We start from the raw sequence: 22,576 nt of genomic DNA on the forward strand, positions 1-22,576 counted from the left end.
TTTCGGGCCTAGTCCCTTCATCAGAGAGGGGGATGGGGTGAGGGTTCTGGAATAAATAGGGAGAGAGGGGGAGGCGGACCGAAGATGGAGAGAAAAGAAGATAGGTGGAGAGGAGAGTATAGGTGGGGAGGTAGGGAGGGGATAGGTCAGTCCAGGGAAGACGGACAGGTCAAGGAGGTGGGATGAGGTTAGTAGGTAGGAGATGGAGGTGCGGCTTGGGGTGGGAGGAAGGGATGGGTGAGCGGAAGAACAGGTTAGGGAGGCAGAGACAGGCTGGGCTGGTTTTGGGATGCAGTGGGTGGAGGGGAAGAGCTGGGCTGGTTGTGTGGTGCAATGGGGGAGGGGACGAACTGGGCTGGTTTTGGGATGCGGTGGGGGAAGGGGAGATTTTGAAGCTGGTGAAATCCACATTGATACCATTGGGCTGCAGGGTTCCCAAGCGGAATATGAGTTGCTGTTCCTGCAAACTTCGGGTGGCATCATTGTGGCACTGCAGGAGGCCCATGATGGACATGTCACCTAAAGAATGGGAGGGGGAGTGGAAATGGTTTGCGACTGGGAGGTGCTGTTGTTTGTTGCGAACCGAGCGGAGGTGTTCTGCAAAGCGGACCCCAAGCCTCCGCTTGGTTTCCCCAATGTAGAGGAAGCCACACCTGGTACAATGGATGCAGTATACCACATTGGCAGATGTGCAGGTGAACCTTTGCTTAATATGGAAAGTCATCTTGGGGCCTGGGATAGTGGTGAGGGAGGCTATAATATATTTGGATTTTCAGAAGGTGTTTGAAAAGGAGGCTCATACTAGTTACTTCAAACCTACTGACAGCTTATTCCAAAAAATCACGCCACAAACATTGCAGTACTCCCTTTGTACTATCATCCCTAACTTTACCCTGTAGTTTTCTCAATTGTTCTGATAATCTCTGAGTGACACTGCTTTACTAGGAATAGTCTTGTCACAGGTGCCTTTCCATGCTTCCAACGCCATGAGCAGATTATGTGAAAGTGTATTAGCAGTATCTCGTGCAGATGCACCATCTTCATTGAGTTCATACGATACACAGCTTGGTTCGTCTGTTTCACAACAAAGCTCATGTGAAGTTTACGTTGAAGCCTAACTTTGGGCGACAGGAACATGCAAAGGGACAGAGCTCTCTAGTCATCCTGATTTTACTCAATTACCTGATCGAACCACTGGTCAGCGCTCGGATTGTCCTGTTCCTGCAAGTTGTCGAAATCAACACGATTCGGTGCAATTTTAACTGTGTATCATCCCAGTGCTCAAGTTTCTGAAGCGAGAATGGAATCCACAACCTTCTGAATCAGAAGCAACATGCTAGCCGCTGAAAAATGGCTGACACTTTAACATGTGACACCATAGGCAGAAAAAATATTTTGAACCTGGTTCAACCACATTGTTAAAAAAAGTATTCCATTATTGTAGGAAATCACTTTTGAGCAAATACTTTCCCTTGAGATATTACACAGCAGTGGCTGGAAGATTTTGGTTTTTAAAGACATGTGTTTGAAAGAAGGATAAACATTGGGATGCCATTGAATCATGAAAGATGTCAGAGCACTTCATTGAACGGGCAAGTGTGTGGGGGAGGATTTTACTTGAAGCTCCCTTTTTGATTTTTTTTAAAACTGTAAGTGATTAAATTACTAATCAGAGTGCATGCTACCAGTGCCAAGATGGCAGGCAAATCTGGCCGCTGTCATGATTAGGTTGTGGTGGGTTACGGTGGTCACAAAGTGATGCCCCTGGCTGCACAGGGTCAAGGTGGAGAATCCCCACACCCAGATCTGGTTTGATATCAGGAGGAAGGTAGAGAGAGTGACCCTGGTGCAGACAGAGACAGGTTTCTCATTTAATCAAGTCCCATTTTCCTGTGTTTGGTCCACATCCCTCCATACTTATCCCATCCACGCACCTATCTGAATGTCTCTTAAATGACAAAATTATACACATTTACATCACTATCTCTGATCATAGTATTATTTGAATTCGATCATAGAATCCCTACAGTGTGGAAACAGACCCTTCAGCCCAACAAGCCCACACCGACCCTCAGACCACCCCATCCAGACCCATCCCCCTAATCTACACATCCCTGAATACTATGGGCAATTTAATATGGCCAATCCACCCAGCCTGCACATCTTTGGACTGTGGGAGGAAATGAGAGCACCCGGAGGAAACCCATGCAGACACGGGGAGAGCGTACAAACTCCACACAGACAGTCATCTGAGGGTGGATTTGAACCTGTGTTCCTGGCACTGTGAGGCAGCAGTGCTAACTATTGAGCCACCATGCCACCCTAACCACTGTGCTCTGGCAGCCCATTCCAGACACTCACCACCCTCTGTGTGTAAAAACTGCCCCTCTGGACCTTTTTATATGTCTCCCCTTTCACCGCAAACCTATGCCCTCTAGTTTTTAGACACCTCTACCCTGGGGAAAAGCTTTGGCTACCTACCTTATGTACGCCTCTGACAATTCTGTTTGGTAAATTGCTACATAATAACAATGTGGTGCAGGCAATTGGTTAGCTGAGTCCACAGTTTCTGACAAGACAAATACTGTTTGACTTTAGGTAATGGGATTGAAATAATGAAAAGGAAACCCCTTAGAAGGACAAGAGAGGCAGTTGGAGGGGAGCATCATCAACTGCTAGTTCCTCTCCAAGCCACACACCATGCTGCCTTGGAACTATAGCACTATTCCCACACTGTCCTTGGATCAGAATTCTTGAATTCTTTTCTTAACATCTCTGCAGGTGGACTTGCAGCAGTTCAAGAAGGCAGCTCATTGTCACCTACTTAAGACAACTTAGAGATGGGTAATAAATGTTTGCCTAGCAGCAAAGCCTTCATCCCGTGCACATGTTAAAGGAGGAATGATGGAATGGAAAGGTGGATTAGAGCCAAAACTGATAAAGAAAGACAATAAAGGGAAGGAAAGAGACATTGATTAAAGAGTGTGAAAGAAAAAGCAAAAGAAACTAAATGTTGTGAATTTTTAAAACTTAAAATTCTTTCAGAAAGACCTGGACAAATGAGAGTCCAATTTCAAAAGCTCCTTTTCCATGATAGATAAGTTGACTGGAATGGCAGGAGCTGTAATTTCCTCACTGAAATGATACTTGTGCTGTTCGAAATGGAGCAAATTATTAAGCAAGTTACGGCAATCGACAAGTCACAGGGACCTCTGCTTTGACAAAAATTGTTGAATGATTGATGCATTTATAATGACTGGGGTTATTAAGATTGCTACTAAATGTGCAGGGGAATCTGCGTTTTATTTTTAATGCTAAGAATCAGGAATGAAGCCTGGCTGAAATAAGCCTTCATTCTTCCCTGTACTGGAGCGCATTTTTCAGCTCATTATGCCTCACAGTATATAAAGCAGATTGACCTAAATTGAAACATCAGAGCCCAGATATTACAATATCTAAACAAATTTTACATTTCTCTATTGCTCGCTTCACTGCTGTAAGTCCAATAATCATTTCTGTCAAGCAGAGTGTATCGGTAATGTGAATTTCTTTCTCTACAGGTAGGAATCTTTATTAAAGACCAATCATGCCATTAAAATAATAATTACCAGGCAATTGCAGAGCTTGGCAGCTTTCAAGAGCGCCTCAATGCAAATACTTGAAGGGGGTTCATTTTCTTCTGTTCGTTTACCTCATCAATATGCTTCACATTTATTCCTCGCACAGTCTACCTCCCACAGATTTCTGAGAAATGCATCAATTATACCAAATGCTACAAGTAATCTCTTCCACATGAAGTGAAGAATTTCAGTATTCATCCTGGCTCTGCCTCTAACTCTTGCACGCGTTTCTGAAAATAATTATCAGCCATGATTTTCCTTGGTTAATCTACACTATCAAAGAGAAAAGGTATGAAATTATTTTCGGTGTGGAAGCACTGTTAATGGTTAAGGAATGACCAGGTTCCCAATCGTTGACGGATTACAAGCGCATGGGGGCAATTTTGGCAGAAATGCAGGTTTTGGGGGATCTCGGATTGGGCATTAAGCAACATTGTTGGCCAACTATTCACAAATTTCACAAGGGGGCGTGAATCCTATGGTTAAGAAAAATGAGATGCCCAGGTTAATGGCTAGTGTGCAGCAAAATTCATGGTTTTCACTCACCTGGTGCTATCCTGCTGACCAAGTTTTTGGGAAGAAGGTGGGCCGAGTGGCCTGTTTCCAGTTTGTAATTCTCTATGATTCTTTGACTTTAAGAAAGCCCAAAGCATTTTCACCATCCACTAATTCTGGCTTTATATGCAAAAGACTTTGATCAAAGCAGTGTGGGGGAGGGGTTGATCTTGGCTGCTGGCACAGGGAGCCAGTATCACCCCATTGCCTCCATTCGGGGACAATGTCAAATGAAGTGCTTCTCAGGCACTTGGTTCGACAACAATGGGCCTTCCCTAAGATCAAGGACCCTGAGGGAGCAGAAATCCCAACACCCAGAAACTGCCAGCCATTCTTCACCTTCATGGGGAAAGGCTCACGAGCAGCTAGAGGGCCAGGGAACAGATTAATGAAGGCAGTTTGTGTGAAACGGAGTCAGGGTCGGCCATGAGTCTAGGCGAGGAGGTTGTGGGGCAGGGATCTATTGTAAGAAACAGCAGGGAGGTGTCTTTCAATAGACACCCCCTTTCCTGAAGGAAAGACCCTCACGTTTTGAAGGCATTCTGATATCTCAATCTCCTGCAAGATCATCACCTCCTGATACAGAAGAATCCACTATTACAATAACATCTTTTTAGAGGGAAATAGTAAGAGTCTTCCCGTGCCAAAATTATCTTCTAACAAATAGGATGCTATTGGTTGATAATTCTCCAGGAAGTATTTACAAATTGAAGGCCATTTAGCCCCTCGAGTCTGTTCCATCATTCAATCTGATACTAACTGGTTTGTATTTTAATTCCATCTATCTGTCTTAGTTATTCCTTATATTATATTATCCCTTGATGTTGTTGCCTAAGAAAATTCTCAGTACCCAAATTTTCAACTAACCAAGTTGAAGTGATTTTGTTTATAATGGCGATGGGAGAGTTGTAGATTTCTACTATCTTTTGTGTGAAGATTTTCTGATATCACGCCACCCTCTCTTAAATGCTGTGGCTCTTATTTGAATGTTATGACACTCGCACTGGACACTACACCTTTCTCAACCAGTTTCTCTCTATCCCTGTCAACTCTCTTGCTCACCACAAGACCCTCAATTCGGCCACTACTTAATTTTCAATGTTCTGGAAAACAGAAGTCCTAATCTCTGTGATCTTTCCCCAAAATATTTTTGACCCTGGTTTCTGCACTGCAGCCCCTCCAGGGGTAAAATATGTGCCAACAGCTGGATTTCATTCGTTTTTATTGCAAACTAACGACGTTCACTAGATTTTTGCTAAATTGTCAGACTAGTCATCCAACCATCAGTATTGGATGAGCAGAGGTTCACTCCAATTAAATATTTGGAAGACCAAAGCCATTGTTTTCTGGCTCACTCTAAACTCTGTTCCCTAGTGACCATCAATTCCGCCCTACTTCCTGAAAAATGTCTGAGTTTACCTCAATCTGTTCACAACCTTGGCCTCACCTTTGACCTTCCCAGCCTCATTGCCCTGCAATTACAAATACTGACTTTGCCCATCTCAGCTTATCTGCTTTTGGCACCCAGTTTCAACTATTCCAAGATATATTCTGCTCTCCGACGTTCTACCCTCCATAAATTTTAGGCCTTCCAAACTTTTGCTGCTTTTGCGAGAACTCACAGTAAACGCTGTTCCCTTGAATCCCTTTGCACCCTGACATGCGTTGGCTACTGGTCAAGTAATGCCGGGATTTTAAAACTCTTGTTATTTTCAATTTCCTCGAGCCTGACTTCACTGCAATCTCCTCCAGCCATATTTTCAAGAAATCTGTACTCCTCTAATTCCGGCCTCAAGTGCGTCCACAACAGTGATCGCTCCAATGATGGCCGTGCCTTCAGTTGCCTGGGCGCCAAGCTCTGCCACATTCCCTCTAAACCTCTCTGTGTCCCTAACTCTCTTTGTTCCTCAACACATTCTTAAAATTGACCTCTTTGACCGGGTTTTTAGTCATCTGAGCTCATGTCGCAGTTTGGTGCTTCAGTGAAGGATATTTCATTATGGTGAAGGTACTGTATAAATGCAAGTTGTTAAACGTATAAATATTAAGCTTTTCACACTTCAGCTAAATGGCTTGGTGAGGCAGCTGGGAGAAGGAGACATGAGCACAGAGAATTGTTAAATTATTGTTTGTGAAACAAAGCTTCAATATCTCGGGTGGAACTGCTGCCAAGCTGCGACAGAAATAACTGAGCATCTTGTTGCTGAACCAGCTCCCATTCTACCTGGTTATCAAGAAGTACACTGGAACAAATAGCTACAATATTTACAGATCTAATCACTAATTGTCTTCTAACAATGCTTACACATTGTTCTCAGCTAACTGGAGCGGTAGTTTCATTCAAACATGATTGTAAACAGATGAGTGTAGTAGAGAGGCTGGGAGCATTATGCCATGTATTAACATGTGGTAAAAAAGTCTTGCAATTGTGAAGTCACCATTGTCCCACTCTCTCATTAGACAGAGCAAGAGATGTGGGCACTTTACCCCAAGGGCCACCACACCTACACAAGGGGTAAGGCTGAGGTGACATAGCTGGCAGGAAGGCCTCGGCCAATAGGGGGATTGAACGCACACCGTTGGCATTATTCTACATTATGAACCAGTTGTCCAGTCAAGTGAGCTAATGACATCCAGCTTACAAGTATAGCACGATAACAAGGTGTGGACCTGGATGAACACAGCAGGCAAAGCAGCTTCTTAGGAGCAGGAAAGCTGACGTTTCGGGCCAGAAGGCCTGCTGTGTTCATCCAGCTCCACACCTTGTTATCACGGATTCTCCAGCATCTGCAGTTCCTATTATCTCTGATGCAAGTGTAGCCTGCCTTTCAGAACCTTGGGACACACCAAAGCACTTTACGCCTGGAAACACTTCCAAAGTGTAGTGACCATTGTAATGTAAGGACATGTAGCAGCCAATTTGCAAGTACTTACGAACATCAAAGACATTAACAAATAGTTTATTTCAGAATATTAATTGGTAAATGAATATTGGCTAGGACACCAGGAGAACTCAGTTTGCTTTCCTTCAGATAAGTGCAGAAGAGGCCCTTGGTTTAACTTTTCAACCAAGAGCTGAAGCCTCTGACACTGCAGCACATCCTCAGTGTTAGATAATGTGCTCAAAGTCATGGCAGGTTCAGAGGCAAGACAGGTAACAACTGAAGTGGGGTTGATAATTAAACATGCTAACAGTGCCATCACGAGAGAAGAAATCTTCCACATTAAACTGTTGCTGTGCCTTTTCGTCCAAACAGACCGTTCCATCTGAACATCTATACAATCCAGCAGCTATTGTGGTGCTCCATAGTACATCTTGCTTAGGCCCATTACTGCTTTCACTGCAGCCCCTCAGTCTATTCCCAAGGAGCAGCCTACTTCTAGTTTACAGAAACTTGCATCATAGAATGTCATGTGACCCCACCCAGTATGCTGATGGAAGACTTACTCAATAGAACATAGAACAGTACAACACACAATGTGGCCTTTCGGCCCACAATGTTGTGCCAAACTTTTACCCTAATCCTAAGGTCCATCTAACCTCCACCCCTACGTTAAACTACATCCATATGCCTATCTAATAGCCGCTTAAATGCCCCTAATGAGGCCTACTCCACTACCCTTTCCGGCAATGCATTCCTCGAAGCGCATGCTGCCCGGATTAGAGGGTATGAGCAATCAGGAGAGGCTGGAGAAACTAACATTGTTTTCTCCAGAGCAGTGCAGGCTGTGGGAGACCTGATGAAAGTTTATAAAGTTGTGGGAAGTATAGATAGAGTTGATGATCAGAACCTTCTTCCAGGTGTTGAAATAGCGAATATGAGAGGTCATGTATTTAAGGTAAGTGGGGGAAAGATCAAAAGAGATTTGAGGGACAAGTTTTTTACACAGATAGTCATTGAATCCTGGAACACTCTGCCATGGGGGCTGGTGGAGATAGTTACCATAAGAGTATTTCAATGCTTTTAGATAAGACAATGAATGAGCAAGGAATAGTGGAATATGGACTGAGGGCAGGCAAAAGGGATTCAGTTAATTTGGCATCTTGTTTGGGACAACATCATGGGCCAAAGGAATGGTTCCTGTGCTGTTCTATGTACTAAATGTATCTATCCCGTTCTAAAAAATGAAACATGCAAAGCTCTGACCCACTACCACTGAAATGACAATTTCAATCAACCTGCGTAGATGTGTTTGTCATATATCAGTTGGGATTAGAACCTGTGTCTTTTAGGGGTAGAGTTGAGATGTTACCACTGCATCACAAGAGCCCTTGGTGGCCAGGAAGATTGGCTAAAGGCAGAGATTCAGCCATAATCTAAATAAAAGTGGGGGCAGGCTTGAGGGGTCAACTGTCCTTCTCCTGCTCTTACTCAACTAACTGGTATTTTCCCATAGCCCCCATAATGTTTCCTTTTCAAACATAGATATGTCTTTTTTCTCCTGCATATATGCTGACGCTTTCCCAGCCACTACCAGTTCTGAGGAAGGGTCACTGGACCCGAAAGGTTAACTCTGTTTTCTCCTTCACAGATGCTGCCAGACCTGCTGAGCTTTTCCAGCAACTTTGTCTTTGTTCCTGACTGACAGCATCCACAGTTCTTTTGGTTTGTATAGACATGTCCTGATCCATCTGCTCAGAGATATTCTTACACACCTCTGGAGCAAGTGTACATGAACCCAGGCCACCTAGCTCAAAGGCAGGGACACTAACACTGCGTCGCAAGCGCTGTCTTTTCAAGTACATATCCATTGGTAAAGTTACTGAAGAATCTGTTCCTACCTTTCCTTTTAGCGAATTTTATGAATAAGCTGATCAGAATTTCACTCTAAGATTTTCATCTGCAATGAGCCATTTCAGAGGGGCTTGTGAAATGCTTGCTGCCTTTGCTGTTCAGGGATGACACATTGGCACCTTTAAGTCTGCAGAACGTATGCAGTACCCCGCTAATAAAGCAAATATCTTCCTCCAATTGCTTGTAATTGTACCTATTTCTTTTATATGCATCTGGAAACAATCCGAGAAGAGAATAATATTCACAAGCATGATTATTTAGCAGCAAGCCCCAACAAAGGAGCTGACTTCTTGCTCACAGAGTAGCTAATTGTGTGAAATTTAAATCATCTAGTAATGTTATAGTATCTCAAGCACTCTGCTGTCAGTATTCCAATTGATTTGCATACCCTTCCTTTTTAAAAGGATCACTTTCAATTTCAGGTCAACGTTGTAACTTGTAAAGTAATTCAACTAATATGTGTCTATAACTTAATTCTTCTAGCAAACCATCAATAATCAGTTGGAGTTTTTTTTGATAAAGTCTAAAGGGGTTTAGTTTGCTCTTAATGAAAAGTGAACACCATTAGTGGAAATGCTCAGTCTAAATTTAATTATTTTGGAATAAATAAATGATTTGAGCAATTAGCTGCAAAACAACTAGCTTTCAAATGCCAGAGATAATGGGAACTGCAGATGCTGGAGAATCTGAGATAACAAAGTGTGGAGCTGGATGAACACAGCAGGCCAAGCAGCATCTTAGGAGCACAAAAGCTGATGCTTCAGGCCTAGACCCTTTTCAACAGAACGTCAGCTTTTGTGCTCCTGAGATGCTGCTTGGCCTGCTGTGTTCATCCAGCTCCACACTTTGTTATCTAGCTTTCAAATACCAGCCACCTTTTTGATTTATTTTTCGCCTTCTTCTGTTCAAGCTACGTACTGCTGTGGAAATTCACTATTGAGCAAAACTGCACAGGACTGTCATCCTTTAAGTGTAAATTGCTCAGTAAAAGAAATGAGAAAATGTATTTACATAAGCACCTTTCATTATCTTTAACGACATCCCAAAATAGTTTATAGGCTTAGAAGTGAGGTTACTTTTGTAAGGAACATAATCTTCACAAAGTGGGACTAACAGAATCAGGACTAATTTTTTTAGTGAGGAGTTGGTGATCAGGAATATTTAGTGACCAGGCATCTTGTGCTTCTTTTCAGAATTGTGCCTTTGGATCTGAAAGGGTAGATTGGGCCTTGATTTAACACCTCACCCAATAGTGCCCTGCTTTTTAAAAATTCATTCATGTGAGGGTCGCTGGCTGCCCAGCATTTATTGCCCATCCTAGTTGCCCTTGAGAAGATGGTGGTAAGTTTCTTGAAGTGCTACAGTCTAGTTAGTGTAGATAGACCTGCAACACCATCTGTGAAGGTGTTCAGGAATATTTTCCCATTGACATTAAAGGTACAGTGGTATATTTTTCAAGTCTGAATGGTGAAGTGGCTTTGGGGGTTAGGGTGGAGTTCTTGCAAGTGGTGTGTCCCCACATATCTGCTGCACTTGTCCATTGTGACTTTATATTACAGGGATAAGAAGCTGGAATTGTTCGTATGAGCTTTTACTATAAAGATTACATTGACTGGCTTCAGTGTAAATTGTAATGATAGCAATGGCCCACTGTATTAATCATTAATTCACTTAAGTGAAATCAGATGCTGTAAATTGTTCAGGGACGATATGCCGTCAGTTGTTATTTAGCCTGTTTCTCTGTTCCTAAAATAACTCTTGCAGGCTGAACAGGGTTATAATGGAAAATCAGATTAACTGATTGCGTTCGGTTTAAGATTGTCCCTGTCCTAATTTGGGTGCTGATTAAGGCTAATCGCAGAAAAGTTGATGAGCTTGCACAAACATGTAGGATTGGGCTGGAATTAGTAAATGGGATTACAATGTGCCTTAAGAAGTGTCAACATTCCGCAATGTTAGTCCCTTAAATAGAGAAAACAAGGGAATTGCCTCATTTTTGCTTCATGCTAAATAAGCCATGTTTGCAAAGATCAAGGATTAGGCATACTATATTGGGAAATGTATTCCACAATACAGAATCTGACATCCTCTAATAAGAACTTGCTGGCTGCAGGGCACAGGGATGTGAGGGGAAGCTGTTACAAATAAATACCATTACACCTCACTCGGGCTTTGCAGTTTAGCATCATATGATGCAGTTTCCAGAAAATGTTCCCACACTGACTGGACAAAAGAGACAGCAGAGAATGGTGGAAGGGAAGGGCAAATGGAAAGTTTCCTGGAATCAAGCAGCCAAAGTATGAAGCAGCCTCACCCTCAATAATAACAGTGGTCTGATCCTTTTAGGTCTGGGCAACAGAACACTCGCAATCAATATTTCACAAAGGTGTTCCTCTTCAGGAAGTAGCCAGGAGCAAATTAAGATGAGCCATTGAAAAACATTACAAAACAATTAAATCATCTCTTCATTTTGTTTTTGGAAAAGGAACAAAGTCAAATCTGAGTTCCAGTGAAAACAGAGTTAACTCCTTAAAAAGTATAAGTGGGCAGAAATTAAAATATAATTCATGCTGCATGGGTACAATTGAAAGGAAATGATTCATTTTAACTGGTTGGAGCTGTCCCCTTTTAAGGATTTGCAGAGACCCCCCCCCAAAATTATTAATTAAGTATTTCTCTGCTGTTCTGTAACTGAATTATGTAGGACATACATAATTGCCCATCGAAACATAAAGCAGGTGTGAAGAGTGTTATAACAATTGGTTTCACATTACCTCCACCTATGCTGTTAGTTTTGGACACTCATTTACAGATCTGCTTCATTGTTCACTCATGTGATGTGGGTGGCACTGGCTGGCCAGTATTTCTTAGAATCATAGAATCCCTACAGTGTGGAAGCAGGCCATTCTGCCCATTGAGTCCTCCGAAGAGCATCCCACCCAGATGGGCGGCATGGTGGCTCAGTGGTTAGCACTGCTGCCTCACAGCGCCAGGGACCCGGTTCGATGCGACCCTCCGGTGACTGTGCGCATTTTTCAAATTCTCCCTGTGAGTTTGCTCCGGTTTCCTCCCACAGTTCAAAGATGTGCAGGCTAGGTGGCTTGGCCATGCTAAATTGCCCACAGGATGTGTAGATTAGGTGGGTTATGGGGTCTGGGTAGGGATGCTTTGACGATCAATGTGGACTCGTTGGGCCAAAGGGCCTGTTTCCACACCATGTAGATTCTATGATCTATGGTCATTCACCTACCCTATCACTGTATTTCCCATAGCCAATCCACCTAACCTGCACATCATTGGAATGTGGGAGGAAACTGGAGTACCTGGAAGAAACCCACACAGACACGGGGAGAATGTGCAAACTCCACGCAATTGCCTGAGGGTGAAATCAAGCTCAGTGCCTTGCTCTGTGAGGCAGCAGTGCCAACTACTGAGCTACCATGCTGCCCATCATTCATTGCCTATCCCAACTTACCCTAGAGAAGATGTGGTGAGCTGCCTTCTTGAACTGCTATAGGCCTTTTGGTAGCAGTTCATATAGCTCAGTTGCTTGCAAGGATCTTTTCAAGAGCAGTTAAGTGTCAATTGTTGTGAAGTTGGGTACAGTACTTGTGGATTGGGAGACAGGAATTTAGAATTTGGTGTTTGTAAAATGCTATTCGGGGGAAGAATGTGAGATCCCTTTAAAGGATCGTGTGCTTTTTTTCCCTGTTTAGATATTTAAAATGCATGTCTGTGAATAATAGGTTGAAACTTTACAAGTACACAGAGAGCACCCAAATTGAAATGTTTGCTTCGAAAGTCTGTACAGTTAGCAGGCCACTAGCAGTTTCTACAAAGGCTACAGGCTTTTGAATTTAGCCAATCAATTTGAGCCAGGCACATAGATACCAAAAACCTATTATATTTAAGTCTCCTGGTTTTGACAACGTAGACCAATCCTATCGTAAGAAATGCTGTTGTCATCAAAGGTATAAAAATAAGGAAGCAGTTAGACAAAGACCCTAGATCTAGCTACTATGTATCAGAGATAATAGCTCTCAAAACAGAATTTTATGGCTCTCACAGCCTCCTCTATGTTTTAGAGGAAGCACCATCAAAATAATAATGGCGCCAATAGTGCAACTAGTTCAAATTCCTGATGGAAGAATTGATGGCGAAGGCATTTCTACCAGAAGAATTGACAGAGAAGGCACAGAATATTCCAGAAGACACATAACCTGGCTGTAATTTTTCAGACACTAAATCTAATTTATTTATATTAGTGGGACTTGAATTTATTAGAACAGCATACCATTAGAATACTGCTTTATTTGGGATTAGTTAGTAGTAAGAAGGGATTTATTCAGTTTGTTCGTAGTTGAGTTAATTTGTTCATTGTTTACAGTTAGATAAATAAATTGTTACTTACTGATTTTAAAGTGAGTGTCAGAGATTTATTTTATTTAACTACTAGGCGTTGCTGAAAGGCAGGTTACACCACTTTTCGCACTCCTTTTATAGATTATGAGGCGAGGTTCTCCTCTTTGGTTGCTTCAGTTTTACTTCTCGGGGGGGGGGGGGGGGGGTCAACTTCCACTTTATAACACAACCACATTGCCATGAGTCTGAAGTCACATGTAGGCCAGACCAGTTAAGGATGGTTCCCTGAAGCACGTTATCGAACTAGGCAGTACAACAATTAATGATGTTTTCACAGTCATTTCAGAATTTTATTGAAAAATCTGTTGTGGTGATATTCAAGCCCAGGTCCTCAGGACTTTTCTTGAATCTCTGGATTAATAGTTGTTGCCATTGCCTCCCCGTATCTAAACAGATTGATAAAGTAAGCTTCTAACACACTGAGATTCCCTCTCATTAAACTCAATTCCTGGAATGAGTGGCAACTTCTCTTGGTGTGACATCTGATAGGATCTAAGTAAGGCAAAACTCCATGGATTTTTAGTAAAAAAAATCCTTTTCTTTCTTCTTGCAGGCATTAAAAAATATTTGTTGCTTTACTGAGCTCAGATAGAAAGGATAGGGAGAGCAGCATGTGATCACTCTGTAAAGAGTTAATCGAGTTTATTTCAGAGCCTAGCTGTAAATGCTGTTTACATCAAATGATTAGTAATAATCTAACAGTAGAAACTGACCATTACATTCCCGAGGTCTCTCTCGGCCTTATTGATTCAATGGCTTTTTTTTTAGAAAACAATATCTCCATTTGTTTTGATAAGTATTAAACCTGATTATGGCTGAGCTATCTCAGTGGAATGATGCTTCCATTGCCACACAGCATTGTAGTCAAACACTCTGAAGTAGACACTTAACCCCAGGCGAAGAGCAATAGGGCAACGGAGTCAGCCATTCATTCTGGGAACAGAAGCCCTGAACTTGAGAAAGGGCATCGCAAGAGACGGCACTGTGACTCAGTGGTCAACAGTGCTGCCTCACAGGGCCAGGTGCCTGGGTTCGGTTCCACTCTTGGGTGACTGTGTTGAGTTTGCATGTTTGTTCTGTTTTGCTTTCCTCCAGGTGCTTCAATTTCCTTCCACAGTTCAAACATGAGCGCGTTAAGTGGATTGACCATGGTAAATCACCCATTAGTGTCTGGGAATGTGTAGGCTGTGGATCAGCCATAGGAAATGCATGTTTTTGGGGATAGCATGGGTGGGATGCTCTTCAGAGGGTCAGTGTGGACTTGATGGGCTGAATGGCCTGCTTCGACACTGGAGGGATTCTATGAAATGAGAACACACCAGAGTGGCGTGTTCCTTTCTCTGGAGAGACTTGAGTCACAAATGGTTCACTAACTGGTTTGTTTGGTTTACAATAATGTGGCAAACTAGTTTATTAACTATAATTTATTTGGGTAAACCTTTGTCACCAAGTCCAGAAGGTTGTGTTTTCAAATCCTGCTCCACAGACATGACACAATATCCTGGGCTTGTTGAGGGAGTGCTGCATAGTTGGTAGTGAATCAGGAATTAAAGCTGATTCTATTCACAGGGAATCCACAACACACACGCACGCGCACACACACAAGCACATGCACACAGACACTCACAAACATACAAACACACACACACACATGCACACCCTCGCTGTCAAACACACACTCACACACACACACTTATACACACCATAACAAACAAGTTTCAGGACAGACACTTTCTTTCAATCATTTCTAATCCCCCGTTGGACATTTGAACCCAGACCCTTATTTTAAAGTGGCAATGCGGAATGTGTAGGATGGTAGCGAGAGAAAGAGGTGAGATCCAATTCAGAGTAATCAGCATTGAGTTAATCCTCTTCCTGTGAAACCTTGTCATTCATATGATGGTATACCATTATTTCAGGAGACACAGTGTCCAACTGAGCTCGCTGAAGAGTGTCATTGATTGGCAGAAAGATGGGATGATGGAAGCAGTGGGTTTGGATCCAGCAATAGTGACAGGCAGATTAACCCTAAGCCGGTCCACCTTCGGAAGGGGTAATGCTTTAGTCGATCCTTGAGTGACATCAGCCTCCTTAACGTCCCAGCCTTCCTTTGAGCCAAAGGCTGGTGTAAGGTGGACAATAGAAACACAGGATATTTTGGTCTCATGATTTCACCCGCCGGTCATCAGAGTGTTCAAAGAGGAGGAGATGGAGCTGGGCATTAACAAGTGACATTCTGACACTCCCTACCTTCTTCCCCCCAACACCCCACCCCCAACCATCTCTCCATTGCCTTTAAACACACCAGCAGTTTTCAATGTCCCTTTAATTAAAGGGGCGTGAGACAATGGCCAATATGCTGCAGTTTGCAGCCAATAATTTGCCAGCAGCAAGTGTCATTGTGCCAAAGGCTGGATAAGAAATGTGGGAAAACAAAAGCAAAACGGAAATAAACAGATGGATATTCATTGGTTTCTGTCCCATGCACCTTCCCACGGGACGGATAGAGGGACAGACATGTATCAATTTTTAATGTACTTTGAGCCGTTCAGCGAGAAAACTGTACAGAGACAGAGAAAGCAAGAGCAGGAGTAGGCCATTCAGCCCTTCAAGCCTGCTGTACCATTCTATATGACCATCCAACTCAGCACCCTGTTCCTGCTTTCATCCCTTTGACTCCTTTAGCCCTCAGCATGATAAGAATTCCACAGGCTCACCACTCGGAGATTTCTCCTCATCAACAGTGCTAAATGGCCTATCCCAAATCCTGAGCCTCTAATCCCTGCTGCTGGATTCCCCTGTCATCAGAAATATCCTTTGAATCTGCGCTGGTTAAAGTCAACTAACTATTTCCATCTAAGTTTCCAGCACTTGGACCATAACCTTGTATGCCTTGACATTGTAAGCATGCAGCTAAGTACTTCTTAAATGTGAGAGATAATGGAAACTGCAGATGCTGGAGAATTCCAAGATAACAAAATGTGAGGCTGGATGAACACAGCAGGCCAAGCAGCATCTCAGGAGCACAAAAGCTGACGTTTCGGGCCTAGACCCTTCATCAGAGAGGGGGATGGGGAGAGGGAACTGGAATAAATAGGGAGAGAGGGGGAGGTGGACTGAAGATGGAGAGTAAAGAAGATAGGTGGAGAGAGTATAGGTGGGGAGGTAGGGAGGGGATAGGTCAGTCCAGGGAAGATGGACAGGTCAAGGAGGTGGGATGAGGTTAGTAGGTAACTGGGGGTGCGGCTTGGGGTGGGAGGAAGGGATGGGTGAGAGGAAGAACCGGTTAGGGAGGCAGAGACAGGTTGGACTGGCTTTGGGATGCAGTGGGTGGGGGGGAAGAGCTGGGCTGGTTGTGTGGTGCAGTGGGGGGAGGGGACGAACTGGGCTGGTTTAGGGATGCAGTAGGGGAAGGGGAGATTTTAAAACTGGTGAAGTCCACATTGATACCATATGGCTGCAGGGTTCCCAGGCGGAATATGAGTTGCTGTTCCTGCAACTTAAATGTTCCTTACTAGCACCACAGGCATCGAGTTCCAGATTCACACCAGCCTCAGGGTGAAAACATTTTACCTCACATCCCCTCCAAACTCTTTACCTTAAATCTGTGCTCTCAAGCCATCGATCCCTCCACCAAGGAGATGGACAAAAGATTGAAGGAAGCTAGAGAAGAAGCAAGGTGGTGTCAGTGCCCCCATGAAGACTGTTGTGGTAATGAACGAACAATCTTAATCCAACCACTACACAACACCATAATTGCAGCGCCACTATGTGGATGAATTCTGATATAATATTGACCCTGGGTTTTCCATGAGTACTGTGATTGCAGACCTGACACTCATGCACCCCTGTCTACTTTGTGAATGTGCTCAAGGAGCTCTCAGATGTGGTTTTCCCATCTCGGGGCTTCACGGTTCAGAGCCACTTCATGTGACCGGATCAGTGGAGTCTCTCTGCTTCATTGGCCCCTGGGGAGTCTCAGACCTAACTTAGAACATCATAGAATCATAGAATCCCTACAGTGTGGAAACAGGCCCTTAGGCCCAACAAGTCCACACCGAACCTCAGAACATCCCACCCATACTCATCCCCATATAACCCACCGAATCTACACATCCCTATGGGCAATTTAGCATGGCCAATCCTCCTAACCTGCACATCTTTGGACTGTGGTGGTATACTGGAGCACCCGGAGGAAACCCACGCAGACACGAGGAGAATGTGCAAACTCCGCACAGACAGTCGCCCAAAGCTGAGAATCAAACCCAGGTCCCTGGAGCTGTGAGGCAGCTGTGCTAACCACTGAGCCCCAAGTACCCCAGCAGACTGGGCATCTTGGCATGTTACAGCCAACTCACTACACAATGATGGCACCTGATTGAGAGGGCATCAATCGCACCCAAAACAAATGGGATGCCCACCTCTTTGAACTGGAATAACGTACATTAGAATAGTCATTGGCCTCCAGCGAACAATTCTGTGTAAAAAATAACCGAAAGATCTGGGGATGCTGTAAATCAGGAACAAAAACAGAAGTTGCTGGAAAAGCTCAGCAGGTCTGGCAGCATCTGTGACGTGAAATCAGAGTTAACATTCTGGGTCTGGTGATCCTTTCCCAACTCTTCACAGATGCTGCCAGACCTGCTGAGCTTCTCCAGCAACCTCTGTTTCCAAAGCAGCTCTTTGCGTTAGACTTCACTTGAGCCCGATGTGCCATTTAAATGTAATCATTATTTGTTGCTGGTGAGATGACAAGAGGCTGGACCACAGAAAATCCAGTACTTTGCGTTCTTCAAAAGGAGTCTTATTTTCTTTCTAACGGTCTATGTTTTGAAATATAAATTGTTATATCACATGAACATGGGGGTGTTTGGAAGAAATGTCTGACAGAAGCTATAGCATTGAAGAGATAATTTACCATAATATTGGTGCTTGCATCTGATGGTGTTTCCAAAAGAAGTGAAAGGTGAATCTCTCAATACAACAAGCAGCACTCTGAAAATAATGTCTTCCGGGAAGATTTCTAACATTTTCACCACTATTGCCGCACTTATTTTCCTGGTGTTGAGAATGTTTTCTGGTGGAGAGGGCAGACAGGCAACTGGAGCCAAGCTTTCTGCCAAAGACATCCCAGGACTACTTACCAGGAGACGCACAGGAGTGGACAGGTTTGCTGCTGGGCTTTATTTTTAATTCTTGAAGCTCTGGGTTGAGATTTAAGGAAAAGACACCACAGTCCCATAGGGCTGCTGTCTGATTAGACAGAGATGGCTTGGTGGTGGTGTAACCCTGAGGGTTACTATGCGTCACGGGGGGATAAAGGTTAAGAATTCAGGACTCTCATGGTGGCCTCAGTCAGTACAGGAATTGAACCCACACTGTTGGTGTTACTCTACATTGTAAACCAGCCATCCAATCAAGCTGTATCGTCCAGCTGCCCAGTCAATATCCAGACAGGCATTATGCATGCAGCAACCCAGATGCTGATAAAGATTGTTAAGAACTGCACTACTTTGTTTCTATAAAGCATTTTGAAGTTCCCTTGCGGTGGAATATAGCCATTGCACAAATGATTGCCTCTGCCTTGCCTCTGTTCAGTAAAAGTTGCTTGTGCAATATCAAGAAACAACGCCGAATGGATAAAAACTGCAGGCATATGGGAAAGGCCCATGGAGAGGGAATAGTCATATTGCTTTTACAGAGAAGGGAATGGTATGGTAGCTTAATATTACTGCCTCACAATGTTAGGGACCTGGGTTCAATTCCAGCATCAGGTGACTGTGCAAACTGCACACAGACATTCTCCCTGTGTCTGTGTGGGCTTCCTCCCACGGTCCAAAGATTTGCAGGTTAGGTGGATTGGCCATGGTAAATTGTACATAGTGTCCAGGGATGTTCAGGTTAGGTGGATTGGCCATGGGAGATTCAGGGTTCCAGGGATTGGGTGGGATGCTCTTCAGAGGGTCAGTGTGGACTTACTTGCAGCCAAATGGCCAGCTTCCACACTGCAGGGATTCTATGAGAACTGATATGGGCTGGATGGGTTAGTTAGCATATTTTTTGCTCTGTTATGATTCAAATTTGTCTATATTTAATCAGCTATTTATGGTTCCACAACCACTGAAAATCTTACATCTCGTCTACCACAGGCTTACACATCTTTAATTACTTCTACCACTCTGGAACTTTTTGTTGTGCAAAAATAACTCTTTATTTCCTTGCTAATCATGCTTCCTCTCTTCCAGGTGCTGGAGAATCTGGCAAGAGCACTATTGTCAAGCAGATGAAGTAGGTCATTTTCTTTTTTTTGGAAGAATGTTATTCTTAAATTGCCAGTTACTGAAGGCTACACTTAGCATGGCAGTGCCCAGTGTCTGTTCGCCAGTCACTTCATAAATGCTGGCATCACTGGGCAGTGCACAGGAAGAAACTGGATTCTTTGACTTTGCAATTCAGATTTCATCCTATCTTCAAACATATAGTTTGCTTCGAATTGTTACTGTTTCTTTACCATGGCCGTCTTTCCTCCCTTTTGGACTTCCGGTCTCTGTCTTTGTGGCTTGGTGTTGTGGTAATTAATTGGTGTGGTCCATTGCAATTCTATCCGTATCTGAGGGCCAATGTGATTGGGTGAATGGTCACTGTCCAACTATAAATGGCAAGCACATTTCTGCAGGGGGCGCTGCAACCCCAAGAGATTGGTGAGAGGTTCATCAACTGATTCACAGAATGAAATGCAGTTTCTTATGAGGAAATGCGGAGCAGTGTGGGCCTGTGTCTATTGGAATTTGGAAGATTGGAATTTGGAAGAATGGGAGGTGATTTTATCAAAATATGTCTTCTGCTCCAGACTGCAGTGGAGGCTTGTTCATTGAATTTATTTAAACCTGAGTTAGGGAGGTTTTTGACCAAACTGGGAGTCAAGAGACATGAAAGGAGAGTGGCATTGAGGCAACACTCTCGTCAGCTATGATTGTATGGGATGAAAGTGCGAGCTCAAGGAATTAAATAGCTTACTGCTGCTCCTAGTGACCTAGGGAGACTCAGCGAAATTTTGAGCTGCTCGCATAGGAAAGAGAGAGAGCCTGCGTCAAGATAAATAGGACCCCCAAACACTTTTTGACAGTGCCAGACTGCTAACTTGGAGGGGGTTCCCCTCCACAGTATCGTCTGTAGCCTTGGCTTCAATTATCAAATAATGTGGGGTATTTTAAAAACCCACTACAGAAGTTTGCGACCACAGCTCGTAGCTATGCACAAGGTTTGATCACTGCTATCAGGTGGGGAAGGTTTGGGGGTGACTGCTTACAGGAAGTTTCTAGGTGGCATCTGCCAAGTGCCCTAAAGTGTCCTTATTGTTAAAGGAGTCCTGTTTGTAACCTTCTGTAGAAAGGGATTTTTAAATCAATATCTGGGTTTCCTCCTCTTCATTTGAAGGTTTGTACATTTCTCCCATGGAGGTTCTGCAGCACAATGGGTAGCTTCCCAGCCTCTGAGACAGAAGCTCTGGGTTTCAGTTCCAATCTAGGGTTTTCTTGCCAAGGAAAGTGTGTTCATTTTTTTTGCCCTTTTATTCATTAACGGGATGAGGGTGTCGCTGGCCAGGCAGCATTTATTGCCCATCCCTAATTGCTCAGAGGGCAATTGAGAGCCAACCACATTGCTGTGCGTCTGGAGTCACATGTAAACCAGGCCAGGTAAAGATGGCAGTTTCCTTCCCTAAAGGACGTTAGTGAACCAGATGGGTTTTTCCAACAACTGACCATGGATTCACAGTCATTAGATTCGTAATTCCAGATATTTATTGAATTCAAATTCCACCATCTGCCGTGGTGGGATTGGAATTCGGTCTCCAGAACGTTACCTGGGTCTCTGGATTAACCACACAATGACAATACCACTAGGCCATCACCTCCCCCTACCATGGCCAAACAGGTGAGTGTCAACCTGCAAATTGTGCCAACGCACACCAAGGACGGATGGAAGGAGTGGGAAAGACTCCTGTCCATCCATGTGATATGAAAATTATTGGAACATATCCCACCGTTATCCATTGCTCGGGATTGCACGATGCAATTAAAAGTAAATGTGGACTCTCTGAGTGGTCAGTAACATGCACTACATTTCATCTCCTTGAAGCTAACCCTTTGCCTCCTGTTCTTTATTGGGTTCTTTCAGGTACACTAAAGAGTAATGGAATCAACTGCTCTCCATTAATGTAGAATGATACAACACAGGTGGAGTCCATGCAGATCAATACGCTTGTACCATATTACAAAATGAAAATTGCATTTATCAAACTAATTCCATTTAACATGCAGCTATCAGAATGAGAAATGTTGAGTATACACTAACACAAAAGCACAGACTTAATCCAAACAGGTATTCCCCACAGCAAAAGCCCTCCAGTGAGAGAGATGGTAGCATAGTGATAATATTGCTGGTCTAGTAACCCAGAGGACGAAAGCTTATTAACAGTGGTAACAAATCTATCAGACTGTCATAAAAGCCCCATCAGGTTCACCAACAGTCATCAGGGGAGGAAATTTGCCATTCCTAATTGTTCTGGGCTATATGTGACATCATAGCAACAGCCGTGTGTGTCTCTGAGGTGGCTGAGCAAGCCATAAATACATTAAATATAACACAGTGAAGTCAGCATTGCTAACGTAGCCCTATCCTTCCCCGGGCCACCTCTTAGCAAAAGTATATATACCTGCACAAAGACAGGATTTGATAGCAATAACTGTTGGCACAGATAACTTGAACCAGGCGAACCATGTTTTAATTTGAACCAGTTAAGTCCTGACAGTGTGGCAGTAAGACATATTGAATGCACAGTAACTCCAAAGTGAGTTCTGCACAAAAGAGAAGACTATTTTAAAATTCTTGTGTGCTTCATCGCTTGACAGAATTATTCATCAAGATGGCTACTCCCGTGAGGAATGTCTTGAGTTCATCAGCATTATCTACAGTAACACTTTGCAATCCATGATGGCTATCGTCAAGGCAATGACCACACTGAACATCGGCTATGGAGACAGTGCCAGACAGGTCAGTGCAGCCAGAAAACAGGTTACACCAGCACCACATGCTATACAATGGCCAGCATCATCACAGAATGTCACCAATTCCTGACCACATGGGCACTTTAAGACAGTTACATTAGGTGTGTGTCGTTCC

The 22,576-nt window shown here is 43.6% G+C and overlaps 1 protein-coding gene across 1 annotated transcript in view; it reads left to right on the plus strand.

The window, feature by feature from the left end:
• Positions 1-22,576, plus strand: part of gnat1 (guanine nucleotide binding protein (G protein), alpha transducing activity polypeptide 1) — a 76,565-nt gene that overhangs the window by 25,597 nt on the left and 28,392 nt on the right. Inside the window, exons 2-3 of the mRNA XM_059649772.1 lie at positions 19,639-19,681; positions 22,306-22,447. Of these exons, the coding sequence (XP_059505755.1) occupies positions 19,639-19,681; positions 22,306-22,447 (185 nt within the window). The remainder of the gene's footprint in view (positions 1-19,638; positions 19,682-22,305; positions 22,448-22,576) is intronic.

This window comes from Stegostoma tigrinum, chromosome 11, assembly GCF_030684315.1.
Source record: "Stegostoma tigrinum isolate sSteTig4 chromosome 11, sSteTig4.hap1, whole genome shotgun sequence".
NCBI lineage: Eukaryota > Metazoa > Chordata > Chondrichthyes > Orectolobiformes > Stegostomatidae > Stegostoma > Stegostoma tigrinum.